The 25,477-nt window shown below is 50.0% G+C and overlaps 4 protein-coding genes and 1 pseudogene across 4 annotated transcripts; 4 read left to right on the top strand and 1 right to left on the bottom strand.

Annotated features, from left to right (window-relative positions):
* Positions 1-2,589, bottom strand: LOC117861552 (uncharacterized). The gene is given in 8 exon segments (XM_072294482.1): positions 1-541; positions 637-696; positions 792-945; positions 1,158-1,287; positions 1,375-1,432; positions 1,736-1,885; positions 1,977-2,226; positions 2,317-2,589. Coding segments are annotated over 8 exon segments (1,170 nt in total). The 5' UTR covers positions 2,460-2,589; the 3' UTR covers positions 1-316.
* Positions 2,590-7,942: 5,353 nt separating this feature from the next.
* On the top strand, positions 7,943-9,835 carry LOC117860815 (berberine bridge enzyme-like A). The gene has a single exon (XM_034744198.2). The coding sequence runs from the start codon at positions 7,943-7,945 to the stop codon at positions 9,644-9,646; it is 1,704 nt and encodes a 567-aa protein (XP_034600089.1). The 3' UTR covers positions 9,647-9,835.
* A 2,334-nt stretch (positions 9,836-12,169) lies between these two features.
* Positions 12,170-13,858, top strand: LOC117861755 (berberine bridge enzyme-like D-2). The gene has a single exon (XM_034745299.1). It carries the CDS (start codon positions 12,176-12,178, stop codon positions 13,781-13,783), a length of 1,608 nt encoding a protein of 535 aa, XP_034601190.1. The 5' UTR covers positions 12,170-12,175; the 3' UTR covers positions 13,784-13,858.
* Positions 13,859-16,201: 2,343 nt separating this feature from the next.
* Positions 16,202-17,926, top strand: LOC117860816 (berberine bridge enzyme-like D-2; annotated as a pseudogene).
* Positions 17,927-18,704: 778 nt separating this feature from the next.
* Positions 18,705-20,852, top strand: LOC117860937 (berberine bridge enzyme-like D-2). Its single transcript, XM_034744371.1, has one exon. It carries the CDS (start codon positions 19,003-19,005, stop codon positions 20,617-20,619), a length of 1,617 nt encoding a protein of 538 aa, XP_034600262.1. The 5' UTR covers positions 18,705-19,002; the 3' UTR covers positions 20,620-20,852.
* Positions 20,853-25,477: the final 4,625 nt, after the last annotated feature.

The following is a 25,477-nucleotide window of genomic DNA, read 5'->3' on the forward strand; positions in this document are numbered from 1 at the left end:
CTAACTAATGCCTAGGTGCCTATCCAATAACTTCTCTGTCACACGGTAACTCTCTCAGACTCAGAAAACTAATGCTACTGGTGTAATCACTGACAGCACCATGTTTGCAGAACAACTTTTTTTTAATAAAGGAACACGGTTCCGCCTTTTTACATTGTTATGTATAAAGCCTTCAAATTTATTACAATGTTATGATTAAAAAAGATCGATGATAAGGGAAAACTATATGCAGATCCTATGATTATACGGCCATCCATGTTTGCAGAACAATGGAGACAAAAAAAAAAGGGACTTCCTTCAGGCACTCGAGCACAACTCAAGGCTGCTTCTTGAGGCGTTGGAGCGAGAAGACCTTCCCAGGATCTGCATCCGGGATGAGTGGTGGCATCTCTCTTGTTTCAGCAGGAACGGTCTCTCCTTCTGCTTCCTCCAGATCTTCCATCTGTGGGCTGTTGGCCTGGAGATGCTGGAAGATCCTGGTAGCCTGGGCCACGAAAGATGACGGATTGCCACCGTCACTTGGAAGCAGAACAGTGGTGCCCTGGATTTATAACAGCAAATCATCAGCACCTTGAAATTCACACAATGGGGTGTAAATAAAGCAGTGGTAACAGAAAGCATCATCTCACTTCTCACCTTTTTGGCCACTTGAGAGAAAGCTCTGACGTATTGCTCTGCGACTCTCAGGTTGGCAGCCTATCAGTGATATAAATTGTTAGCTCTCAAATAAACCATTTTGATTCATAACTTCACTACGGGACATATGGTAGTAATCTAAGAAATCATGACACCTTAGTACTGCCTTTAGTTGTCATAGCCTCTGAAACCATTCTAATTCCACGAGCTGAAGCTTCTGACAAGGCGAGAACCGCGCCGGCCTCACCTGGTGTTCGTTATCAAATATAAGTAAATAAATTCTCATGGCCATGAAAATCAAAATATTTTAGGCATTTTCAGAACAGATAAGGACAAGCATTTACAAAAAAAAAAGGCAAAAGTGAACAAAATCTTTTAAAGTAAAGGAGAACATGATAGATTTTTGTAAGAAATGCAAACAGTATTCTGTACTCCAACATAGTCATAACTTGCTCTTGCATACAGGTTACGTTAAAAGAAAAGCATTTATCAATCAAAAGATGAAAAGTAATGTGCAGTCATCACCTTCTGATTCAAGGATTTGGGCACGTTTTTTCCCTTCTGATTCAAGGATTTGGGCACGTTTTTTCCTTTCTGCTTCAACTTGCATCTCCATAGCCACCTTAACACCATGTGGAGGAGATATGTCCTCTGCATCGTCAATTTTAAAACATGAGAACTAGAAAATTTGATGGCCCTCACCATAACTCAAAGATTAAGTGAAAAAAAAAGACATACTGATTTCATAACGGAGACACTTCAGGCCCCAATCTGATGCTGCCTCATTGATGGCCCTCTGCAGAAAAAAATAGCAGAGAACAGTAAGCACATAAACAAAGTAGGTTTCCATGTGTTTCAAATGTTCTTTCCGCATCACCCTTCTATGATCCTATGGGACTCATGAAGTTTCTCTAACCCATCGGCTTTCACTCTACTATCAAGAGAATCTGCGCAACGCATAACATATTTACAATGGGCTGGCAGATAATTGGACTAAGCAAATGAAATAGTGATTTCTCCATATGTCCATAATGGCTTCTACAGTCGGAATATAAAGATATTCTATTGTTCGTTCGAGCTTTGAAGTAAGATGACGTACCACAATGTTCTCGTTTAACGCATCTCTCTCCTCAAAAGTCTTGTCCAATGTCATTTTCCCAAGCTCACTCCTCATTGTTGTTTGTGCAAGTTGTATGACTGCAAAGATTGGATTCGCCGCGCCATAGGAAGCAAGGTAGGGGTCGACGATCTGCAGAATTCAGCAAAAAATCACGAATTGATGATCAGCAATCATACATGGTGATGGATCACGAGAGATTCGAGAATGAAGGCCATACTACCTTGACGTAGATGACGCCGTCGATCTGTATGAGGACGTTATCCTTGGTGATGGCGGACTGGTCGGTGATGGGGATGGCCTCCTCCTTGAGCGAGTGCACGTAGGCGACGCGGTCGACCCCGGGGATCAGCAGGTGGATGCCGGCGCCCAGCGTCTTGATGTACTTGCCGAACCTCTCCACCACGAAAGCGTTCTTCTCCGGGACGATGCTCACGCCGCAGTTTATCGGCGTGCTCGGCGGCCGCTCGAACCTGAAAGCAACAAGCCTCTCCTTGAGGCGGCGTCGCTTGGGCTTCGAAATCGGCTTAGAGTGAGTGAGGATGGGGATAGCGTTTTGTTACCGAGCGTTGTCGTCGCGGGAGTAGCGGGAGAAGGAGCGGGTCGAGGCGGCGGGGACGGAGCCGGCGGCGGCGAGGTGGCGCGAGCGCGAGAAGAGTGCGAGCTGGCTCACGGGGGCGGCGGATCGCCGGAGGAGGCTCGCCATGTCGTCGGCAGCACGGGCGGATTCAAAACGAGGCTGCGCCCCAGGCTAAGTTGTTGATTCACGTCTTCTGAGCTTCCTTTTCTCTAATTGAGACCATAGTTTTTTAGTTAAACACCACATATGTAAAAGGGGTTACATGAGCTCGCCCCGGGCTGCAGCCCGGGCAGCCCGGGCCCTGGATCCGCACGGCAGGAAGAAAGGCTTGGGTTTCAAACGGAAAGGTGGCGCGTCGGGAGGGTAATAAAGGGCCGGAGGCTTTCCCGTGTCTCTACCAGTTACGTAGCCGATCAACTCGTGTTGGACTCAACTCAGGTTCCAAGCAAAGACTGCTGCCCAAGAAAGTGCTCGTCTCTAACTCTTACTAACCAAGAAAGTTTCGCGAGCTTCCTTACAAGATCCAGCCCGTTTCAACAAGTATATTTCTCGAGCTGTTTTCTTATTTTGAGTTTATTGGCTACGCGAAAATCGATTCTGTTTTGGTTACTATGTCTCGGTCATTTTTTTTCCTTTCCAACGAAAATGTGACTCGTAGCCGTCTTGAGAAGAGCAAAAATGGGTGTGAGGTTGATGGAAATTCCAGTCCAGTCCGAGGAGTACAACGATGTACATGAGAAGTTTAGCTTCTCGTTTAGCTTGAGCGAGAAGTATGAGCTACCATTATTAAAAAATTGAGCATTCGTCCAACACGTCAGTACCAGACAGCTTTTTGTCTAGTACTAACACGCGGTATTAGTACCGGTCATCACGCATAGTACTACCGGGGTCCCAGTAGTACTAATTTAATTTGGAGTCTCAGTCGGTACTAAATGGCAGTATGTGGATCACGTAACCAACGGCTAGATATTCCAGGAAGCCATTTAGTACCAGCAGGCGGGTGGAGCCGGTACTAAATGGTGTTAATGCATATAAAATGAGCTGCTTCTTCCTCCCCGAGCCCGAGCTCAACCATTTGACCGAGAGCTCGGGCTTCTTCTTCACTCGACCTAGGGGAGGTAAAGGTTAGCAACTCCCTCCTCTCATGGTTAGAACTTGTTCTCTCTAGGACCTTAAGTATTGGTATATATATTTCATTGCATATACAATCTTCTCTGAGAGTTCATGATTTGAATGGGTTGATACTTGTGATACTTGGATTTGAATGGGTTGATATATTAAAGTAATATTATTAGTAAAATCTCAATCGGATATGAATATGAATTATAAAATAAAAGGAAAACGAAGGGAAAAAAGAATAACATTTAGTACCGATTAGTAAAACCAACCAGTACTAAACTGCCATCCGCAACAGCGCAACGTGACTCACAGTTTAGTTCTGGTTGGTGTCACCAATCGCTATTTAGTACCGGTTGAGCTGACCAATACTAAATGAAGTGGCATTTAGTACAGAACAAACGGTACCAGGTGGGTGCCCAGTATTAAAGGGGGGTTTCTAACCGGTAGCAGAGGTGGATCGTCCAGCAGCATACCGATCGAGAGACAACAAGAATATACGGAAATCATAAAGCTAACCATATAGCAGGCGTTTGACCAAACTAGCAGCCACAAGAAATTGAAATGTTTAATCTCAATCGTCAACAAATTACCAGCCAAACCATCGCTAGACACTCAGTACGGTTTTTTTTTAAAATGAATTGGCAGGGGAGCTGCCTATTATATCAAAAGGAAGGAGTAAATCAAATACAAAAATGGGACAACCAGGCCGCAAGGGGAACATATAGAAGGGGGGCACACAGGTGAAGCAACATGTCGATGAAAGAACAAAACTAGGTACAGCGCAATAGTGCGGCAAGATGTTTCGCCCCTGCCGCCATCCACATTGATGCCTTATCCTTGATGATTTGCGTAATATGTTGGGCCGATGACATTGCGCTCCTTCCAAATTTCCGGAATAGCTGTTGAGCGGCTGCAGCTACAGCTGCGCTGGCAGCCCAGCCGCTCGGCTGCTGCTGTCCGGTTTGCTGTGTACTAGCTGCAACTCTTGCGGCAACAGCCGGCTGCGTGCAGCGGCTGCTGCAGCCGCAGCTGCTGCCGCTGTTCCGAGCACTGCCTTAGTCCTCGGCGATCCATGCTCTCCGATTGGCCACACTTGTCCACCAATGATGACAGTCGACGTACGTTTGTTCAACAAAACATGATCATCAAACAACATTACGTACAAGATCATCAGGCAATCCAAACACCACGTCTAGATCCTTTATCTAAAAAGAAGAAGAAAGAACAAAACAAAAAAAACATCTTGTCTTGTTTTTTTAGACCTCCCCATCTTTTATTAATTCAAAGTTATGGAGTACGAATTATAAACACCATCCGGTGGTGTTAGAAACCACACATGTCTACCGACCTGACTATAAATGGAGCTCCTAGCCAGCGCATGTGCACTAATATTGGATCTTCTGCTTTCGTGCATAACCTCAACACCTTCGAATCTTCCTCTCCCTGCATTGATCTCCCGGATGATGTGTCCATAGCTGCCTATGCTAGCTCCTGCGAGATTCTTGACGACACTAGCACAATCACTCGCCAGCCTGAATTTTTGAATGAGTAGGTCGCTTGCTAGTGCTAGGCCTTCCCTGCATGCCAGCGTTTCTGTTGTCTCGGTGTCTGTGACCCCCTTGAGTACCACAGCTGATGCTCCAACAAAAGCACCAAAAGTACTTCGCGCCACTGCTGCCGTGTTCGAGTTTTTGGACATGGCCGCATCAACATTGATTTTAGCAAAACCATACGGAGGGGGTATCCACTTCGGAATCTGAATCTGTCCCAGTTGTTGTTGCAACTTTGGACTTGATTTCAACATCTCCAATTATGTTATAAACCGTTCCACAAAACAATGTGTCGACAACAGACTTTGGAATATATTCTCATGAATTGCCTTGTGTCGTGCATGCCACACTGCCCACAATCTCACGACCACCCATATAAGTTTATCATGTGGTAGTACCTCCATCACCTCCTTTAGCCAACCTCGGGCGTCTTGATTCTGAACCTGACCCAAAGCTTCTGTAATGTCATCGTGTTCCAGTGCCCAGACACACCTGGACATGTTGCACTCTAGAAATGAATGTCTCCATGAGTCCGAGGCTCCACAAAATTCACAACAGCTATTCGGAGCCATGTTCCTGTGGTGGCGCACATCACATGTTGGGATAGAATGGTGAGCAAGCATCCGCAAGAACATGCGAATCTTTGATGGCACCTTGACCTTCCACAGGTCAGTCCATTTCTTCTTCATTGGGTGTGTATTCGACCTCTAGCTGTGGTATCCAACCAAGCTGTTGTAGCTCCTTTGTTGCGTACCAGCATTCTATAGGCTAATCTGACAAAGAAAACGCCAGTCCGCTCATAATGCCATGCCCAGAAATCATCCCTTCCATCTGAGCTAAGAGGGATATTTGTGATAACTTCTATATCCATCGGAGTGAAGAAAAGATTTAGCTTGTGGCAGTTCCAAGTCCCTGATGTCTGATCAATGAGATCACTGACTAGCTGCGGAGGATTATGCAACACACAAGACGTAACATGCAGTCCCTTGGCAGCTAATTCATGCTCCATATATGTGTTTCCTCGCCATTGCCAATGCTACGAATGATTCCTTGCTTGAGTACCTCTTTGCCATCAACAATTGCTTGTCACACCCTTGATGGTGACTCACGTACTTCAGCATCCAAGAAATCTCCATAAGGAAAGTAGACTACTTTAAGGATTCGTGCATTAAGTGAACCTAGCTCTTGCATAATTCTCCAATCTTGCCTCACTAGCAATGCTAGATTAAACATTTCAATGTCCACATGCACATTTAGGTTTAGTTATGTCATCCCATGCTACCCAGCATGTTCTATGTTTCCCTTCTTACTCCCCCACCAAAAGCTTCGAAGAAACCCATCAATATATTTGCACAATCCTCTCGGGAGCTTGAAGCAAGACATGGAGTAGGTCGATACAGCTTGGGCTACTGCTTTGATCAACACTTCTTTCCCTCCTGATGATAATGTCTTCTCCATCTAGCCATGCACTCGCTTCCACACTTGATCCTTTAGGTACTTAAATGCACCATTTGTTGAACTGCCTACATTGGTAAGCATCCCTAGATGTTTCTCACTTAGAGCTTCATTACTAACCTCCAGAATATTCTTTATTTCTGTTATTAAGCTTCCTGAGCACCCCTTAGCAAAGTGTATAGATGACTTGTCCACATTTACTTGCTGCCCTGACGCCTTGTAGTACACTTGTAACACATTCATAACTTCCTCCGCACTCTCCCTATTCGCTTTGAAGAACAACAGGCTATCATCCGCAAAAAGTAAGTGACTCACCACCGGAGTCGATGAAGCCACCTTGATGCCATTAAGTTGTGTTGACTGAACTTGTGATTTTAACAGGCACGAAAGACCCTCTACTGCTAACAAAAAGAGGTAGGATGAGATTGGATCGCCTTGACGAATACCCTTGAGGGTTTAAAACTTTCCATCCGTTCACCATTGAAAAGAAACATCTTGTCTTGTGATAGTGTCTAGGTGCGACTCTTGGGCTGGGCTGAATCCGTGGACAACAAGAAAAACTAACGTAGAGTTAGCCCAATATTGAGTCTTGACTGTTGGATTAGTATACAATAGCTACTTGGGGGTTTGATCTATGATGGTTCATAGTTCTCATAGATCAAACCCCATAGCTGTTTACGAAAAGAAAAATCAAAACAAAAACAAACGCACTAGAGGAATGGGATGAGCAGGAAGTGATTGGCTTGTGGCCAGCCGGCTTATAGGGAAAAAGAAGGCGATCGACGGCCTGCGGAGAGTTATCCGACCGGCGCGGCGCCGCCCTGGAAACCCAGCGGAAATCCCTCTCCCTTGCCGTCCTTGTCTGTTGTCTCGCCAACGTAGGCACACTTGCTGCGAATTCGTCGCTGCTTCTCGTTTCTGACGAACAACTGGAATTCAGCGATACGGTTCGAGATCCTGGCAAAGCTCTGCTACAATCTTCACACCCTCTCTAGCTAACTTTGGAAAAGAACATACTGATGCACGGTTAAGCCGGTACCATGCAACGTTATAACAAAATTGATGCAACATTATAACAAAATTGTGACTGATGACAGAATCACATTAGTATACTTGGTGACAATCAACTTGTTACATATAGGTCACTAAGCAACCGCGTTGTCTCATATGCTTGTCTTAGCTCTATCAAGATGCCGGCCAGGTGAGCAGCGCCATGAAATACGAGCGTGTAGAGAATCCAGCAAGGCCGTCTTGTGCTCTGGCCGGCCACACAGACTAATCGCTACCGAAACACCACGGTTAATTATACTTTGTTAATGCTCCTAATCAGCCGTCGCTCTCTCCGACCGACCTCACCTCCTCGATGAAACCAACTCGATCGCATGCCAACAAAAACCCCAGTGATCAAATATGTACTTGTGACGTGCATAAAACCCCACGCGCGCGCCTCGTCACTTGATCACTTCCACACTCCTCTAGCTCATCATGGCCGCCCTCGCGCTTTTCTCCCTCGTGCTCCGCCTCTTCGCCGTGCAAGCCGTCGGCGGCGGCGACGGGAGCGGGAGTGGGAGCTCCCTCACGGCGTGCCTCGCGGCGGCCGGCGTGCGGAACGTGACGGCGCGCGGGTCCCCGGCGTACGACGCCGCGCTGCGCGTCTCCATCCAGAACCTCCGCTTCGCGGGCGCCGGCGCGCCCAAGCCCGCCGCCGTCGTCGTCCCGGCGTCGCTCGGCGAGCTCCGCGCCGCCGTGCGGTGCGCGCGGGCGGCGGGGCTCGTGGTGCGCATCCGCAGCGGGGGCCACAGCTACGAGGGCCTCTCCTACACGACCGAGGACCGGAACGCCTTCGCCGTCGTCGACCTCGCCGCGCTCGGCCGCGTCCGCGTGGACGCCGACGCCGACGGCGGCGGCGCCACGGCGTGGGTCGAGTCCGGCGCAACGCTCGGCCAGGTGTACTACGCCGTCGCCGCGTCGAACCCGACGCTCGCGTTCTCGGCGGGGTCGTGCCCGACGGTCGGGTCCGGTGGCCACATCGCCGGCGGCGGGTTCGGCTTGCTGTCCCGCAAGTACGGGCTCGCCGGCGACAACGTGGTCGACGCCGTGCTGGTCGACGCCGGCGGCCGCGTCCTGGACCGCGCCGCCATGGGCGAGGACGTGTTCTGGGCCATCCGCGGCGGCGGCGGCGGCACCTGGGGCGCCGTCTACGCGTGGCGCGTCCAGCTCCGTCCGGTCCCCGAGCGCGTCACCGCGTTCGTCGCCAACCGCCGCGGCACCGTCGAGTCGGTGGCCCGGCTCGTCTCCACGTGGCAGCACGTCGCGCCGTGGCTGCCCGACGAGTTCTACGTCTCGGCGTTCGTCGGCGCCGGCTTGCCGGAGTCCGACCGGACCGGCATCTCCGTCACGTTCAAAGGGCTCTACCTCGGGCCGAGACACGAAGCGTTGCAGATACTGACGGCAAGGTTCCCCGAGATCGGGCTGTCGGATCTGAACCCGAGAGAGATGAGCTGGATCGAATCCGTGGTGTTCTTCTCGGGTCTGCCCGAAGGGAGCTCGGTTTCGGATCTCACCGACCGGGTGCTCCACAAGAAGAACTACTTCAAGGCCAAGTCGGACTACGTGCACCGTCCGATGCCGTTAGATCAACTGATCAGAGCCGTTGAGGTCTTGTCCAAGCAGCCCAAGGCGTATGTCATCTTGGACCCGTACGGTGGCGCCATGGATGGGTTCAAGTCCAGCGATCTGCCATTCCCGCATCGCGAAGGTAACATCCATGGCATCCAATATCTAATCGAATGGACGGCCGATGAAGATGGCCGCAGAGACGAGTACATGGATTGGTTGCGCCATTTCTACGACTTGATGGGAGCGTATGTGCCGAAGAATCCACGAACCGCATACATAAACTACATGGACCTCGATCTCGGCACCAACAATTGGTCGTCCGACCGCCGATCCAACATCATCAGCAAGAGCCCTAACCCGGAAGTCGAGGCGGCACGAGCATGGGGCGAGAGGTACTTCTTGGGCAACTACGACCGGCTTGTCCGCGCAAAGACGATGATCGACCCGGACAACGTGTTCCGCAACGCGCAGAGTATCCCGCCACTTGGAGGCCCCGGCATGACTAGGAGTCTGCCTCCTGCTGCCATCTCACCCAAGGTGACATGTAATGGGAGCACAAACGACAGCTAGAGCAAATCATGCATGCATACAGATAGATGCAGACAAATGTGGGGGGTACGGTGCTGTGTTTTTCAATTTTGGCGTGTTGCTTTCACGGTGCCGTCCGAGAAGGGCGAGTTGCATTTTCTTTTGTTGGAGGAAGGTGGTTTGGATTGCAAGTGCTAGACGTAGGAGAAAACGAGAGGATTTTTGTTGGCCTGTTGGGTATTGGTGAGGTGACCATGGTCACGCCAATCTCTTGATCAGGACGGTTGGCAGTTGGCCGGTGCTAGTGTTCTTGTTGATAATGATCATAAGCAGAAGTATTATGTAAACTTAAAAGGACAAACCTGACTATCCGTCCCCTCAAAAATCTGATGGCTGTTGCATTTTGTAACTTACTTTCCTTGCCTTTGATGAGCAGAAGTTTGGGAGGCCCACTACACATGCCCATTGGCATTGGGCTTCATTGGATTGGCCATGAAGGGTTTTTTTTTTAGACCATGAAGGCTTAATAAGGTGCCTACCTCAGACAGTTAAGTTTGTTGTGCTGGAAACTACCCACTCAAATTTACTACTAACTAATTTTTTATTGGTGGTCAATGTATCCGACATTGAGATGCTTGCGATGACTCCGTTAATATAGGGATATACTGGCCTAATCTTTTTGGATATACTCGTAGGAGTAGTGTAGCGTTCCATTTGAAACACATTATGCTCCTACTCTGATATTTGTATCTTCTGCAGCGAGACAATCATACAACACAGCTATAGCCATCTTGCTCAACTCTACAGAGTCCAAGAGGCCTTGATTAGCATATAAGACATACCGTTTTGAATGATGTGCATAACCCAATCGAGGCTGTATTGCAAGAGTTTCATGCCATGTTCAATGGCCCCCTACCATATGTGAACGTTGCTCTAAACGAGATGTTCAACCTCGACGATGATGAAGCTGGGGCGATGGACAACACCCTAATCAGCATGGTTGGGGATGGTGTCGATAACCTACCAGAGGCAACATGATAGGTAGCGGTTTGAGGCGAGTTCCATCTATGTCAAGTGGCAGGCGGTGATACTAAATTATGGAGTTGCGGTGACTAAGTGATGCGTAGTGTTGGAGTGGTGGCACTAGTGGCTTGGCATTGTAGTATGTTGAGTGGTGCGGTGCAACACGTGTTTGTTAAATTGATTGGTTTGTTTGGTTATTGTACTGTCTAGTTTGGGCTCTCATCTTTTTTTTAATATAACCGGCAGCTCTCCAGTTAACCGGCAGCTCTCCTGCCTGGTGTTTAAAAAAAATAATAAGACATACTGATCTGCAACTTCGACTGTACCAAAGGGAAATCGGACTCTACCACCCCGCGATATCGATTTCAGTTGTACGAGCAAAATCGACATTTTCCAAGTTGACTTTAGGTTTGGCATAGCTAGCCTCTAGCTTGGAGGAAAAAAAAAACACGTAGAAATCTTGCGAGCCCTCCTCAGTCTTCTTCCAGCTCTCTGGCCATTCTTCACCCGTTGTGATCTTCAACATCCCATGCATGGTGCATGGAGTTTTTTTTGTCATGATGATCTCAATCAATAGACGATCGTACGCCTATTTGGGATTAGCGAGGACAAACATGTGCGTAAATTCGATGTTCAACCGTGCACAACACTTGCATCTATGCTTAAGTCTTAGGCCCCGTTTGGTAGGGCTTCTCAAAGTGCTTCTCCACCGGCTTTTGATGAAGCCCTACCAAAGGGCTAATTTCAAAACGGCTTCACCACCAAAGCCGGGGAGAAGCCGCAAAACGGCTTACACTAGAGAGGAGAAGCCGAAAAAAGTGGCTTCACCGGCTTCTTCTCTCTCTCCAAGCATTAAGTGATCATAAAATTACATATATTGCCATTGAGAAGCCGTTTTACCAAACGTTTTGCAAAACGGCTTCAGCTTCACTAAAAAAGCCACTCCACCGAAGAAGCCGAAGCCGAAGCCGTTTAATGAGAAGCCGAAGCTCTACCAAACGGGGCCTTAGTATACGTGATGACAACTGACAACACACGAACTGGAGTTTCAAACCAAAGGATTTAGTTTCTTCCTTCCTTTCCTTTTTTTTTTAAACGGCGGCTTTAGTTTCTTTCTGGACATTCACAGTTCCACTTTCACACAACAAGGTCGCCTGAACATGATATGGGCTGGTTTCGGCATATAAATAAATAAAATAAAGATGTAATTTCTTCTTCTTTGGCCAAGATTCATCTAGACTTCTCACATGCATGGTTCTTGACAAGTCTCTTGTCAAAAGCACACTCACAAATTCAGCGGTCAAAATGGCATCTTGGAAGCTTTTCTGACTTGCCATCCGTTCCGGTGAACAGCTATACACCTTGGATAGCAGATGTCTCCGGTGAATTAATCATCGGCGTAGAAATGTCAGGCACAATTATTGACGTTGACATCGTCGATGCCTCATGGCCAACAAATTTCTTCACACACTATCAAACATTATTATATATACATCCATATATCCATCTCATATAGCATAGCATCCATCATCCATGGCGACGCACACCATGGTAGCTGCAGCAGCCCTTGCTCTCTGTCTCTTTGCAGCTGCAGCCGCAGATAAACACGCCGGTGCTCAGCCGCCGGCGCTGGCGCCAGCAGCAGCAGCACACGACATCTCCTCCTGCCTCCTCTCCAATGGCGTCAGCAACTTCTCCCTCCCGTCGTCCCCAAGCTACACGCCGCTCCTCGACTCCTCCATCCGGAACCTCCGCTTCGAGCTCCCGGGCGTCGGCAAGCCGGCCGCCGTCATCCTCCCGGCGTCCAAGCGCGACCTGCAGAGCGCCGTCGTCTGCGCGCGAGCCGCCTCGCTGGCGATCCGCGTCCGCAGCGGCGGGCACAGCTACGAGGGCCTCTCCTACACCACGGAGAACCACGTCCCCTTCGTCGTCATCGACCTCGCCGGCCTGAACCGCGTCCGCGTCGACCGGCGCTCCGCCACGGCGTGGGCCGAGTCCGGCGCGACGCTCGGCGAGGTCTACCACGCCGTGGGGCTGTCCGGCGGCCGGAACCTGGCGTTCTCCGCCGGGTCCTGCTCGACGGTCGGCATGGGCGGGCACACCGCCGGCGGCGGCTTCGGCCTGCTGTCGAGGAAGTACGCGCTCGCCGCCGACAACGTCATCGACGCCGTCCTGATCGATCCGAGCGGCCGTGCCCTCACCCGCGCCACCATGGACGACGACGTGTTCTGGGCGATCCGAGGCGGCGGCGGCGGGAGCTTCGGCGTGGTGTATGCCTGGAAGCTCCGGCTCGTCCCGGTCCCGGACAACATCACCGTGTTCAGCATCGGCCGGACCGGTCCGGTCGAGCTCATCGCCGGCTTGATGCACAGGTGGCAGTACGTCGGTCCAAGTCTCCCTGACGAGTTCTACCTCTCGACGTACATTCCGACGAGGTCATCGAACGGTAATCTCTCCATGTCATTCACTGGCCAAGTTCTTGGTACAAAGCATCACGCCATGGCAGTGCTGAGCCAGACCTTCCCCGAGCTGGGCCTGGCCGAGTCGGAGCTGTCTGAGGTGAGCTGGCTCGAGTCGGCGGTGAAGTTCGCCGGGCTCAGCTCAGTCGCCGACCTCACAAACCGTCAACCTGGGGTGAGACAGTACTCGAAGAGCAAGTCTGACTACGTGCGAGCACCAATCTCAAAGCAAGACGCGATCAAGATCCTCCGGTACATGTCGGCTGGGCCAGAGGGGTCCATCCAACTGGACCCCTATGGTGGGGCCATGGCGCGGATAGGGAGCACGGTGACGCCTTTCCCTCACCGTGCTGGGTACTTGTACAGCATCCAGTACGGTGTCTCCTGGAAGGCGTCGGAAATCGACCGTGCAGATGAGTACATCGGATGGCTCCGGTCGTTCTACACGTTCATGGCGCCCTATGTGTCGAAAAATCCACGAGCCGCGTATGTCAACTACTTGGATCTCGATTTGGGCACCAATGGCTGGAAGAATGCAACTGGTGGAACGTCCGTGGCCCATGCAGCATCATGGGGCGAACGTTATTTCTTCACCAACTTTGATCGGCTGGTTCGGGCCAAGTCTAAGGTTGATCCTGAAAATGTGTTCAACAATGCACAAAGCATTCCTCTATTACATTATGATAGAGAGCACTAATTTATAAGTGGCATGTAACTACAAACAATAAATGAATGGATAATCTGGTGTTTGGAGGAGTTCTTGTGTTGTTAATGGTGTTCTTGTTTACCTTCATAGTTCTAAAAATTTCTAAGAAAAAAATAGACAAACAATACTTCATGACCTTTTCAAATTAAGTTATCTAAATAAGTTATTGGGAAAAATCTTTTAAATACTTTATGGGATAGTTTGTTAATATTATTTTGAAAAGTTATATAAATAATTTTTTTTATAAAATCATGGTGAGAAAAAGAGAAAGGAAAAAAAAGTTTGTGCCCAGCTCTTCAATCTGTTGTCGGGATCCGCAGCATCAGTGTTGAGTTCGCACCACCACACGGGCACCTCCGTGCATTGTGGTGAGGTCCGAGCTCAGCCACCCGCATGCTCATTCACTCTATTCAGCCACCATCATCGTGCCAACAAAAAAAATTGGATTTGAATTTAGGAATGGTAGGGAAAAGTGTGAACAGGAATGAGAAAAAAAATGAAAATATGGGAAAAGTCTAAGTGCTTAGGAAAACATTTGCAGTGGGTCGTTCTATGAGCCACAAACGTCATGTTCAGATTTGTACAAATGTGTACACATCATGTTCAGATTTGTACCTATGTTATCCATTGACGTAAAAACCACACATAATGTGGAATGTCTAGTAGTAACGTCCAAGATTGTGGATATTTACATACGAAATAATAATTACGAATATCTACATAGGCTGCCTAGACATGTTATGGATAAATTATTTTGGTATAAATAGAACAAGGCCACCTAGAGATGATATCCACATGTAATTTCTTCTTTTTTAAGGCAAACACATTCATCTACCTCCTCTATTTCATTGATCTTTATGAGTCTCATATTAAAAGTATGCTCATAATTCAATGATCAAAATGGGGTATTGGAAATCGTTTTGCTAAAATTTCACAAGAGACATCAATTTTACACTTGAATGCATTCTAGCTAACAGCTACAAATTGAATATTGATATCTCCTGTGAATCTTTGGCATAGAAACGTAAGCCACAAAACCATTACTAATTTGGAAGTTTCCCATGATGATCTAATAACTTTTTCTTAGCATTAACAAACTCTATATCGGAACACAGCTTTCTTCACACGGACAGACATTATTATATGGACACATCCACGTATCCATCTCCTGCAGTCCTTCTCCATTACTCTGCTTATCTGCTAAGATGATGCACGCAATAGTGGTTGCAGACTTGCAGCAGCCCTTGCACTATGTCTCGCATGTCACCTATCCAAAACATATTCAAAAAATATTTAAATAACTTATCTGAAATAAGTTACCTATAATTTTTGGTGAACCTGTAAATAATTTCATGGAACAATTTATTTAATTTCAGAGAAAAGGTTTTATTTAAGTAACTTTTTAAATAAAAATATTGTGGGCAAAAAGGTAAAAAGAAAGTGGACGGCTAGACCTAGCTCTTCGGTGTGTTGGGGATCTGCCACCCACGCGCGCCTTTGTCGTATTCGCCACCATCATCGAGCAAGCAAAATAAGGTGGCGTTTGGTTCCCTTTGCTTATTTTTAGCACGTGTCACATCGAATGTTTAGATACTAATTAGGGGTATTAAACGTAGACTATTTACAAAACTCATTACATAAGTGGAGGCTAAACGGCGGGACGAATCTATTAAGCCTAATTAATCCATCATTAGCAAATGTTTACTGTAGTAACATATTGTCAAATCATGGACTAATTAGGCTTAATAGATTCGTCTCGCCGTTTAGCCTCCACTTATGTAATCAGTTTTGTAAATAGTCTACGTTTAATACTCCTAATTAGTATCTAAACATTTGATGTGACGGGTGCTTAAATTTAAGTCAGTGAACCAAACTAGGCCTAAAAAAGCAGACTACGATTTTTGGCATGGCGGGTGCTAGGGAAAGGTACGAGCGATCTGCGTTCCTCTTTAACCTACTACTCATGTCATGCTAGCTCTTGGATATGTACGGACAGTACACGCCAAATGGAGATTTGGCAATGAGATTCCATGATCCTCGGTTTTGTTCATCGACGTAAGAATCCCACCCACATACCGCGGAATGTCTAGGAGTAATGCCTAAGATTGTGAATGCTTACATAGGGAATATTGTCAAACAGTCACATCTAAAATTGTTATTATTTAAACAAGCCGCCTAGACATGATATGGATGGTACAAACAAAAAAAAAGTCACCTATACATGACATTCACATGAAATTTCTCCTTTATTTCTTATTAGGCCAACATTTATCTACTTACTCCAAAAAAAAATTCAGTGGTCAAAATGGCATATTGGAAACGTTTTCGTAAAATTTCACCAGAGACATTAATCTTGCAGCTGTAACGCAATCTGGCTAACACCTAGAAATTGAATATTTGAGATCTCCTATGAATCTTTGCCATAGAAACGTAAAGCCACAATTAGTTAGCATTAACGAAGTGAGCATCCGACCAGATTTCTTCAGACAGCAAGGCACTACACACACACACACACATGTACAATCTCCTGCTCCATCCACCCCTCTCCAGTCTCCACTGCACCATGGCGATACACACCATAGTAGCCGCCACCGCAGCGCTTGCGCTCTGCCTGGTTGCAACCTCAGCGACGACGCCAGCCGCCGGAGCTCACCCGCTGCCGTCGCCGCCTGCCTCGTCTCCAATGGCGTGAAGAACTTCTCCCTCCCGTCGTCCCCAAGCTTCAGCCCGCTCCTCCACTCCTCCCTCCGGTACCTCCGCTTCGACGTCCCTACCGTCGGCAAGCCATCGGCGATCATTATCCAGGCGTCCCCAGCGCGACATCCAGCGCGCCGTCCTCTGCGCCCGCAACGCTTCGCTGGCGATCCGCGTCCGCGCCGGCGGGCACAGCTACGAGGGCCTCTCGTACACGACGGAGAACCACGTCCCCTTCGTCGACATAGACGTCGCCTGTACCGTGTCCGCGTCGACCCGGCCTCGGCGACGGTCTGGGCCGAGTCCGGCGCGACGCTGGGCGAGCACCCTCGCGTTCCCCGGCGGGACGTGCTCGACCCTCGGCCTCGGCGGCTTCGTCTCGGGCGGCGGCTTCGGGCTGCTGTCGAGGAAGCACGGGCTCGCCGCCGACAACGTCCTGGACGAGACCCTGGTCGACGCCGGCGGCCGCGCCCTCACCCGCGCCACCATGGACGCCGACGTGTTCTGGGCCATCCGCGGCGGCGGCGGCGGGAGCTGGGGCGTGGTGTACTCGTGGAAGCTCCGGCTCGTCCACGTCCCCGCCACCATCACCGTGTTCGACATCGAACGCCGCGGCCCGGCCGACCTCATCGCCGGGCTCATCCACAAGTGGCAGTACGTCGGGCCACACCTCCCCGACGAGTTCTACATCTCCACGAGGATCTACTTCAAGCCAAAGCCGACGAACGGCGGTAACCTCACCATGTCATTCACCGGCCAGGTCCTCGTACCCAAGCACCTGGCCCTGTCAGTGCTGAACAAGGCCTACCCCGAGCTCCGCCTCGCCGAGTCGGAGCTAGCCGAGGTGAGCTGGGTCGAGTCGACGGCGAAGTTCGCCGGCCTCTACTCCGTCGCCGACCTCACCAGCCGGTAGATCGGCGTCGGAGAGTACGCCAAGAGGAAGTCCGACTACGTGCAGGCACCGATCTCGAAGCCCGACATGGTCAAGATCGCACGGTACATGACGGCGGCGCCGACGGAGGGGTCCATCCAGCTGAACCCCTACGGCGCTGCCATGGCGCGGATCGGGAGCGGCGAGGTGCCATTCCCGCACCGCGCCGGGTTCCTGTACAGCGTCCAGTACGCCGTCGACTGGAAGGCGGCGGAGAACGGCCGCGCCGGCGAGTTCATGGGGGTGGCTCCGGGAGTTCTACGCGTTCATGGCCCTACGTGTCCAAGAACCCACGTGGCGCCTACGTCAACTACGTGGATCTGGACCTGGGCACCAACAACTGGACGGACGCGACCGGTGGGGAGGGTCCGCTAACGCCGTCAGCCACGCGGCGTCGTGGGGCCAGCGATATTTTCTTCATAACTTTGATCGGTTGGTTAGGGCAAAAATCTAAGATTGATCCCAGGAATGTGTTCAACAATGCTCAGAGCATCCCTCCTTCACATTAGGAGCTGAAAGAGGACGAGAGGCTTGAACTTGTAATGGCATGTAATTATGGGCAATAAATCTTCTTCTTTTATAGTAGTATATAAATTCTCCACAAAACCAGATTGTCGAAGTTGTTCTTATTTTCTGTTTTCCGGCACTCGAAGGGCTATGTGCTACCATGCTGATCCTGCACTGAATACATTCAACACATGAAAATCGTATAACATGAGGAAAACAATAACATGTTGGAAAACAATCTTACATACTAGTGGCCAGATACTCCAATCCAAATGTTGTCAGCTTGAGAAAGAAAATTAAGTGCTGCAAAACTAATTTAAGAGAAATGCCATCAACATGAGGAATAAAAGGCTAATTTAAGATAAATATAGCCTTAGTGGACATGTTGGACGATGCACAAATCAGAACTTGAACATCTATGTCTCCTACACGTATAGCACACTCCTAGTCGAAAAATGGAATTTTTGGTAAATGAACATGTTGGAACTTTTTCTGAACTCCACTGACTGAACACGCGCGCACACACAAACTGACACACACCACTGGCTCAGTGGTTCAGAGAACTGAACTGCCACCAGTCAGATGGAAAAGACGAAACCCCACTTTCACGAGAGCGACCTCCTGGAGACCTGGACGTCAGGAGTTGGACAATTCCAATACTGAAGTCAAGTCTTCGTTTAAGACCGGCCATGTTCACACGCTTTACCTTTTGCGATCCAGTATATTTGTTGCACGCCTCGCCACATCACTCTAACTCTCTCTCCCGTATGACACCTTTCTCCAAAATTTGCATGCATGATCTAAGTACTTTCTCTCCAAAATTCAGGTTGATGCAGCTTCTTGCGTTCTGCTTCTGCATTTTCTGAACTCCGCTGAGCACAAACACGCACGAACGCATCACTCAGGAAACTGAGAGCGACCTCCTGGGCCTCACGATCGAGTTGGACAGCTCCAATACTCAAGTCAAGTCTTCGCCATTAACCCCGATCGCACGCTTACATTCTGCAATCCAATAAACTTGTCATCAAATCACTCTCAGTCCCACTCTCTTCCTCCTCACTCTCTTCCTCTCTCTACCATGGGCTCCATCTCCATTGCAGCTCTTGCTCTCCTTGTCCCCCTCTTCCTCTCACTCCACCAAACCACATGCTCTGCTGTTGGAGCTGGTGACGACGCAGCACGAAACCTCTCCTCCTGCCTCACCTCCCATGGCGTCACGACCTTCTCCCTCCCGTCGTCCCCAACCTACGCCGCGCTCCTCAACTCCTCCATCCGCAACCTCCGCTTCGCGCTCCCGGGCGTCGGCAAGCCGGCCGCCGTCGTGCTCCCGTCCTCGAAGCACGGCCTCCGCGCCGCCGTCCTCTGCGCGCGCGCCGCCGCGCTGGCCGTCCGCGTCCGCAGCGGCGGGCACAGCTACGAGGGCCTCTCCTACACCACGGAGAACCGCGTCCCCTTCGCCGTCATCGACCTCGCCGGCCTGAGCCGGGTCCGCGTCGACGGCGGCTCCGCCACGGCCTGGGCCGAGGCCGGCGCGACGCTCGGCGAGCTCTACCACGCCGTGGGAACGTCCAGCCGGACCCTCGCGTTCCCGGCGGGTTCCTGCTCCACCATCGGGCTCGGCGGCATCGTCTCCGGCGGAGGGTTCGGGCTCCTGTCCCGGAAGCACGGGCTCGCCGCCGACAACGTCCTCGACGCCGTCCTCATCGATCCGAGCGGTAACATATTGACACGAGACACCATGGGCGACGACGTGTTCTGGGCGATCCGAGGTGGCGGCGGCGGGAGCTGGGGAGTGGTGTACGCGTGGAAGCTCCGGCTCGTCCCGGTCCCCGACACCATCACCGTGTTCACGGCGAGCCGGACCGGGCCGGTCGAGCTCGTCGCCGGGCTGGTCCACCGGTGGCAGTTCGTCGGACCCAACCTGCCCGACGACTTCTACCTCTCCGTCTACCTCCCGACCGGCGGCGGGTCGTCGCCGGACAGCAACGTCTCCGTCTCGTTCACAGGCCAGGTGCTGGGACCGAAGCGCCGCGCCATGGCCGCGCTGCGCCGGAGCTTCCCGGAGCTAGGGCTGGCCGCGTCGGAGCTCGCCGAGACGAGCTGGCTCGACGCCACCGCCCAGTTCGCCGGCCTCGCCACGGCCGCCGACCTCCCGGACCGGCGACTGGGGTCCAAGCAGTACTCCAAAGGCAAGTCCGACTACGTGCGGTCGCCGATCCCGCTCCACACCATGGCCGGCATCGTCCGGTACCTCGCGACGGGGCCGCCGGAGGGCGGGTGCGTGATCCTGGACCCCTACGGCGGCGCCATGGCCCGGGTCGGGAGCGGCGCCACGCCGTTTCCGCACCGCGCCGGGACGCTCTACGGCGTGCAGTACCAGGTGTACTGGGACGAGGACCCCGGCGAGGCCGCCCCCGTCGGGTGGCTCCGGTCGCTGCACGCGTTCATGGCGCCGCACGTGTCGAGGGCCCCCCGGGGCGCGTACGTGAACTACCTGGACCTCGACCTGGGCGTCAACGACTGGACGGTGGCGGCCGGCGGGTCGTCGGAGGCGGCGGTGGCGCACGCGCGGGCGTCGTGGGGCGCCGCCTACTTCGGGGACAATTTCGACCGGCTCGTCAGGGCCAAGACGGCCGTCGACCCCGGGAACGTGTTCAACAACGCGCAGAGCATTCCTCCTTTGGTCAATGTGTAACCTTCAAAGCTGTAATTGGCAATCTGTCTGATATCTGAATCTTCATTTGGAAGAGCTTCTGTCATGGCCGTATGGCTTGGGATGCAGTATGGCTTGACATGGCCGTAGCTTTCAGCCTTCCGTATTTCAAGCTATTGGCTTGTTTTTTCTTCTGTCAGCAGCTTGTAAATTGAAGCCTCTTCCATTGGCACTTTGGAATCGAAGTTGTGCCCCCCAATTCAGGGTTGTTCCTAGACGGCAGCTTCAGCAGGATAGGACGCCGCAGGTGCAGGCGCTCGGGTGCTCTAGAAGATCGGAATCACCGTGGCTTTTGAAAACTCACTTGTGCTTGCTCCCCCCAATCTTCTGTGTCTGGAAAAAAGAGGCCATGTAAGAAAGAACAAGAAGTTGAGCAGCTTCTGGAAATGGAATCAGAAATCTGCTTGTCGGATCGGACTCCTGTAGTTTGTGTCTGGAGAGTCCACAACTAAATGGGCCGGCCCACCAAACGATTGGCGCCTATGTTTTTGGTGGTTGGGAATGTGGGGGGAGTATGTAACTGGGCTGGAGCGGTCTGGGCCGCGGGGTATTGCTTCCGTGTGTGTGGGCTTGGGCCGAATGCCGGTTGTACCACGCTGTAACTCTGTGCGTAGTGTGTACTGTATACTCCAACTTTCCCTAGTCAAATCGCTTAGGATTTTTACCGCCGCACAGCATCTCTCTGTAGGAATTTACCATACTGTACATTGCATCCGTTTCCTGTAATAAAGTAGTGGGCGTCACTGTGCGCGCCGCGCCAAGCCTCGAAAGCGACGCCGCGATCATGGATCGTGCTGAAGCGATCGGCGAGTGGTAAAGCTCTCTGTGGAAGGAAAGCTTAAAAGGTGGTGGCGATGGAAGAAGAGGCTTGTGGAAGACGCCTGCCTGCTCATGTCTCGTCTGGTTTTACCTGCGCGTCTCTTTCGCCTCGCCCCCGCCTAGCTTTTTCCGCTTTGCGTCGCGATGAGCTTTTTGACAGCACGTGAGGCTGCGACGAGAGAAGAGAAGAGGGACCTGTACCGGTGTCCAGAGGCGGAGCCAGGATTTCAACTTAACCCCTATATAAAAAAAAATTATGCTACCTATGCTTGTCTAATTATATAGGTGTTGGACACTGTTACTCGACTAATGCACTTAGGCAAACAGCAGCAACTAAAAATATGTAGACCCTTGTGCTCCGCGCCAAAGCGGCGGCGGCGTCGCCATCGGATTCGGCCGGTCGGTCCACGAGGCGAGAGCGCTGCCCCCGGCCGTGGATCGCGCATCCGACGGCTTCGAGGCCGGGGCGCCGTACACGCCGTCGGTCGGGGATGGGTGACCACGGCCGGCGCACTTGGCCGGCACCAATCATCCACCACCTTTCGCTTCGTCGCCTTGCTTTCCCGTTTGCTCCTCTCCTCCGTGTCGACGGTTCCTGCCTCGCGCCAACGCACCTTTTCGCCAGTTGGAGCCGCAACGTCTGCAACCACTGTACTCCAAAAGAGAGAGAGAAAAAGAAAACCCTACTCGTAACGAGTAGTCATTGACGTGCAGGTTCAATCTGCAGCTCGGTTGGCATTGGCAACGACATGTACTGATCGGCAGCAGCAGTAGGGAGTAACGTTCACAATCCTTGGCGCTCGGCGGCAACAACCCACACGATGGCACGAGGAACTCGCGCGCAGGAGCTAGCCGCGCATGCTATTCTTTCCTTTGTTTTCCTATCACCGGTGAACATATCATGCCGCCATCACGGTGTCAAAAACAAACGACATGGCTTTCACGCTGCTAATAATCAATTTGGGTTAAACCTAAAGAAACGCCGGGACGAAAAGGGAAGCCTTAAACTAGAGCTGGGAATCAAAGGGGAGATCGACCCCGCCGCTGACGATGATGCGTCAACATCAGGAGAGCTAGCACGGATTAGCTACTGCTGGTGTAGCATAAATCTGGGCCATGATTTAATTTGGTGCCTTTGGATTTTGGAAATGGTAGTTGTAAGCTGTAAAGCAGAGGAGCTCCTTTTTTTTATTTCATCTTTTTTTTTTCCTGAGGATGTTTGAATCCTACTACAGTGGTGAGATGCAAAGGCATCAAAAGGAGATGCATGGTTCAACTTACGGCCACTGTAAGCGAAGAGACCGGACCGGTGTTTTATCCAACGGGCAATGGGCGGACCTAGCTTCTTCTAGATTTTCCGCGTGTAATCGTCCAAGCTTGTAGCATCACTGCATCAGCGGCGGCAGGGTTCTCGAACGGCGTAATGTATTGCCCGTATCAATGTTCAGAGAGAAAAAAGTCTGTTTGTTTTTTAAAAAAGTTTCTTGCTGAACCCTGAGGATGTTGGTCATGGTCTCGTGGAGCTCGAGTTCCACATACGGTGTACGAAAAAAGGCCCAGTGGAGGGCCATACGAATTTGCCTTTGTTTGCAACTCGATCGGCGGGCATCGTGCAGCCAAAACGCATGCATGTGTTTGCAGCAACAGCTTTGGTCAGATCCGGCCAATGTTTTGCAGGAACAATCGCGATCCGATCCCAGTGTCTCTGCCGAAAGTCCCCGTGCAAGCACGCAAACCTGGCTGATGGCAACGTACGTACATGCGGTGCGCGCGTTGGAATTTTATTTGTGGCCTGGTGGTGTCCTGTGACAAAAAGGGAACGAGCCCAGGACGCACGCACGCAGACGCAGTAGAATGAAGAGGGAGACTAGTGCGCTCACCCATGCACCCGTTACGTGTTGACAAGCGACAGGGACCGACGCCTCTGACTGACCCTTTGCTTGGGAATGAGTCCAAGCAACCAACAAGTGTTTTCGTCTGTTGTTAGCTAGCAGCAAGCACCGTGCCACGCACAGCACTGGAGATCGACTCGAGTAGGGCCATGTTTAGTTTCCTCAAAATTTCAAATTTGACACTATGCAAAAAGAAGATTCCCCGTCATATCAAACTTGCGATACATGCATGGAGTACTAAATGTAGATGAAATCAAAAACTAATTGCACAGTTTTGTTGTACTTTGCGAGACGAATCTTTTGAGCCTAATTAGTTAATGTTTGGACAATAATTCACAAATACAAACGAAATGCTACAGTTGCGCATTTATGGCAAACTCCCAACTTTAACACTTCCAAATTGGGAACTAAACAAGGCCTAGGTGGCGCGAGCATTCTTAACGCGGCTGCATGCTCGATCCATCAGCGTGCACAATTTTCCAAACCTTCCGGTAGCAGTTTTCTTCCTGGCCATTTCAAACGTTCAAGAAAGTCTACCATGTTATTTTTTTTGACATGTTTAGTATATAAATAATAATAGCTTTATGTGTTTATGATGTATTTGATATCATAAATCATAAATAATAATAGTTCCAATCAAATTTATTTTTTCTAAGCCCGTGCATGTGGCACGGGTATCTTCACTAGTACGGAGTAAAGTTTCACAGTTCTATCAGCAAGCAACCCCACAATGGCACGAGGAACTCAAGCGAGAGCTAGCCACACATGTTTTCCTTTCTCCTTTTTATTATCATCGGTGCACATCACGGTGTCAAAAAGCAAATGCCATGGCTTTTGTTTCATGCTGCTAACAATAATCAAGTTTTGGTTTAAAAGGTAAAGAAATGCCGAGACGAAAAGGGATCATATCGAGCCCGCTGATGACAACATCGTGAGCTAGCTACTACTGCTGGTATATACTCCTATCTCGCAGGGTCCAAACCATGCATCCGTCGACGACGTTGATGATATGTTTCACGAAATAAATTACAAACACATTGTGCCTTTGGAGGCTAATGTATAAGGCCATTCTGAATGGAAGATTTCATAGGAGTTTCATGGACACTAAATTCTATGCCATGTTAGAAATTTTACTTACTTGGTTTGGTAAGGTCGTTACGAAGAGAGAGGAGGGGGAGTTTCGTCATATGAGAGATGAGTTTCATCCTCATAACACTCATTATGCACAGTTACCTTCCAATCTTGTTAACTGTGCAATGAAATTGTGCACTAAGAATGGCCTACCATGTAAAGCAGAGACATCTCCTATTACCATTATCTTTGATCTCTCTCTTTTTTTCCCCCTTGGGGACGTTTTGTACTGTTGTACCGAGCATTTTCTGATGCCACAAACAAATAGGTTAGTCGAGCCATGCAAGTTTATATTTCCGGCTTTTATTTAAAAGGGTTACTATGATCCTATATACTACAGTACCCTTTTGTGATTTTAGTGGGCATAACATATGAACATACACATGCATGAGATGTAGGGTTTTGTGAATCTAGACGGTCTACCCTCTATTCATTTGCCTTATTCGTGGTGCCGCTCACAATGCTTAATGAGGTTAGAGGGTAGGAACTTATTTATAGACTCCACTTTCAGATGTAACAAATATTCCATCTGTGTTCCGAAAAAATTCGTATGACTCATGAACCATATCACCAACCACGATCAGACAGGTCGGTGTAAACGAGTCTAAAACATATTAGTCCCTAGCACACATGTGTGAGTCATGTGCCATGATCAGTTGTATATATAAGACCAATTCCAATCTGATCATGTGGATTAAAAGTATGCAAAGCTGATCCTACAAAACAAACCCAGCTCTTCCGCCGTGCTGTACCCGGGTCAGCATGTACGTACATAATAAACATTTCAAGAGAGTCGATCTCAACTTATTCATCTACTGTATTCCAGTACAAACGTTCTCGACACCTTGAGTACAAATTTCTCGAGTTAGATTCCGCATCAATAATTCCCTATAATATATAGGAAATTATTGATGCGGAATCAAAGGATAATATAGAATAATATTGAAAGTCATGTAAAAACTCAACATGAGAGATGCGAAGACATCACAGGATCGGAG

The sequence above is a fragment of the Setaria viridis genome, chromosome 6 (assembly GCF_005286985.2).
Source record: "Setaria viridis chromosome 6, Setaria_viridis_v4.0, whole genome shotgun sequence".
Lineage (NCBI taxonomy): Eukaryota > Viridiplantae > Streptophyta > Magnoliopsida > Poales > Poaceae > Setaria > Setaria viridis.

What these genes read in the sequence shown, in the direction of transcription:
- LOC117860815 (XM_034744198.2), top strand. Translation starts at nt 7,943, where the DNA reads ATGGCCGCCCTCGCGCTTTTCTCCCTCGTGCTCCGCCTCTTCGCCGTG.
- LOC117860937 (XM_034744371.1), top strand. Translation starts at nt 19,003, where the DNA reads ATGGGCTCCATCTCCATTGCAGCTCTTGCTCTCCTTGTCCCCCTCTTC.
- LOC117861755 (XM_034745299.1), top strand. Translation starts at nt 12,176, where the DNA reads ATGGTAGCTGCAGCAGCCCTTGCTCTCTGTCTCTTTGCAGCTGCAGCC.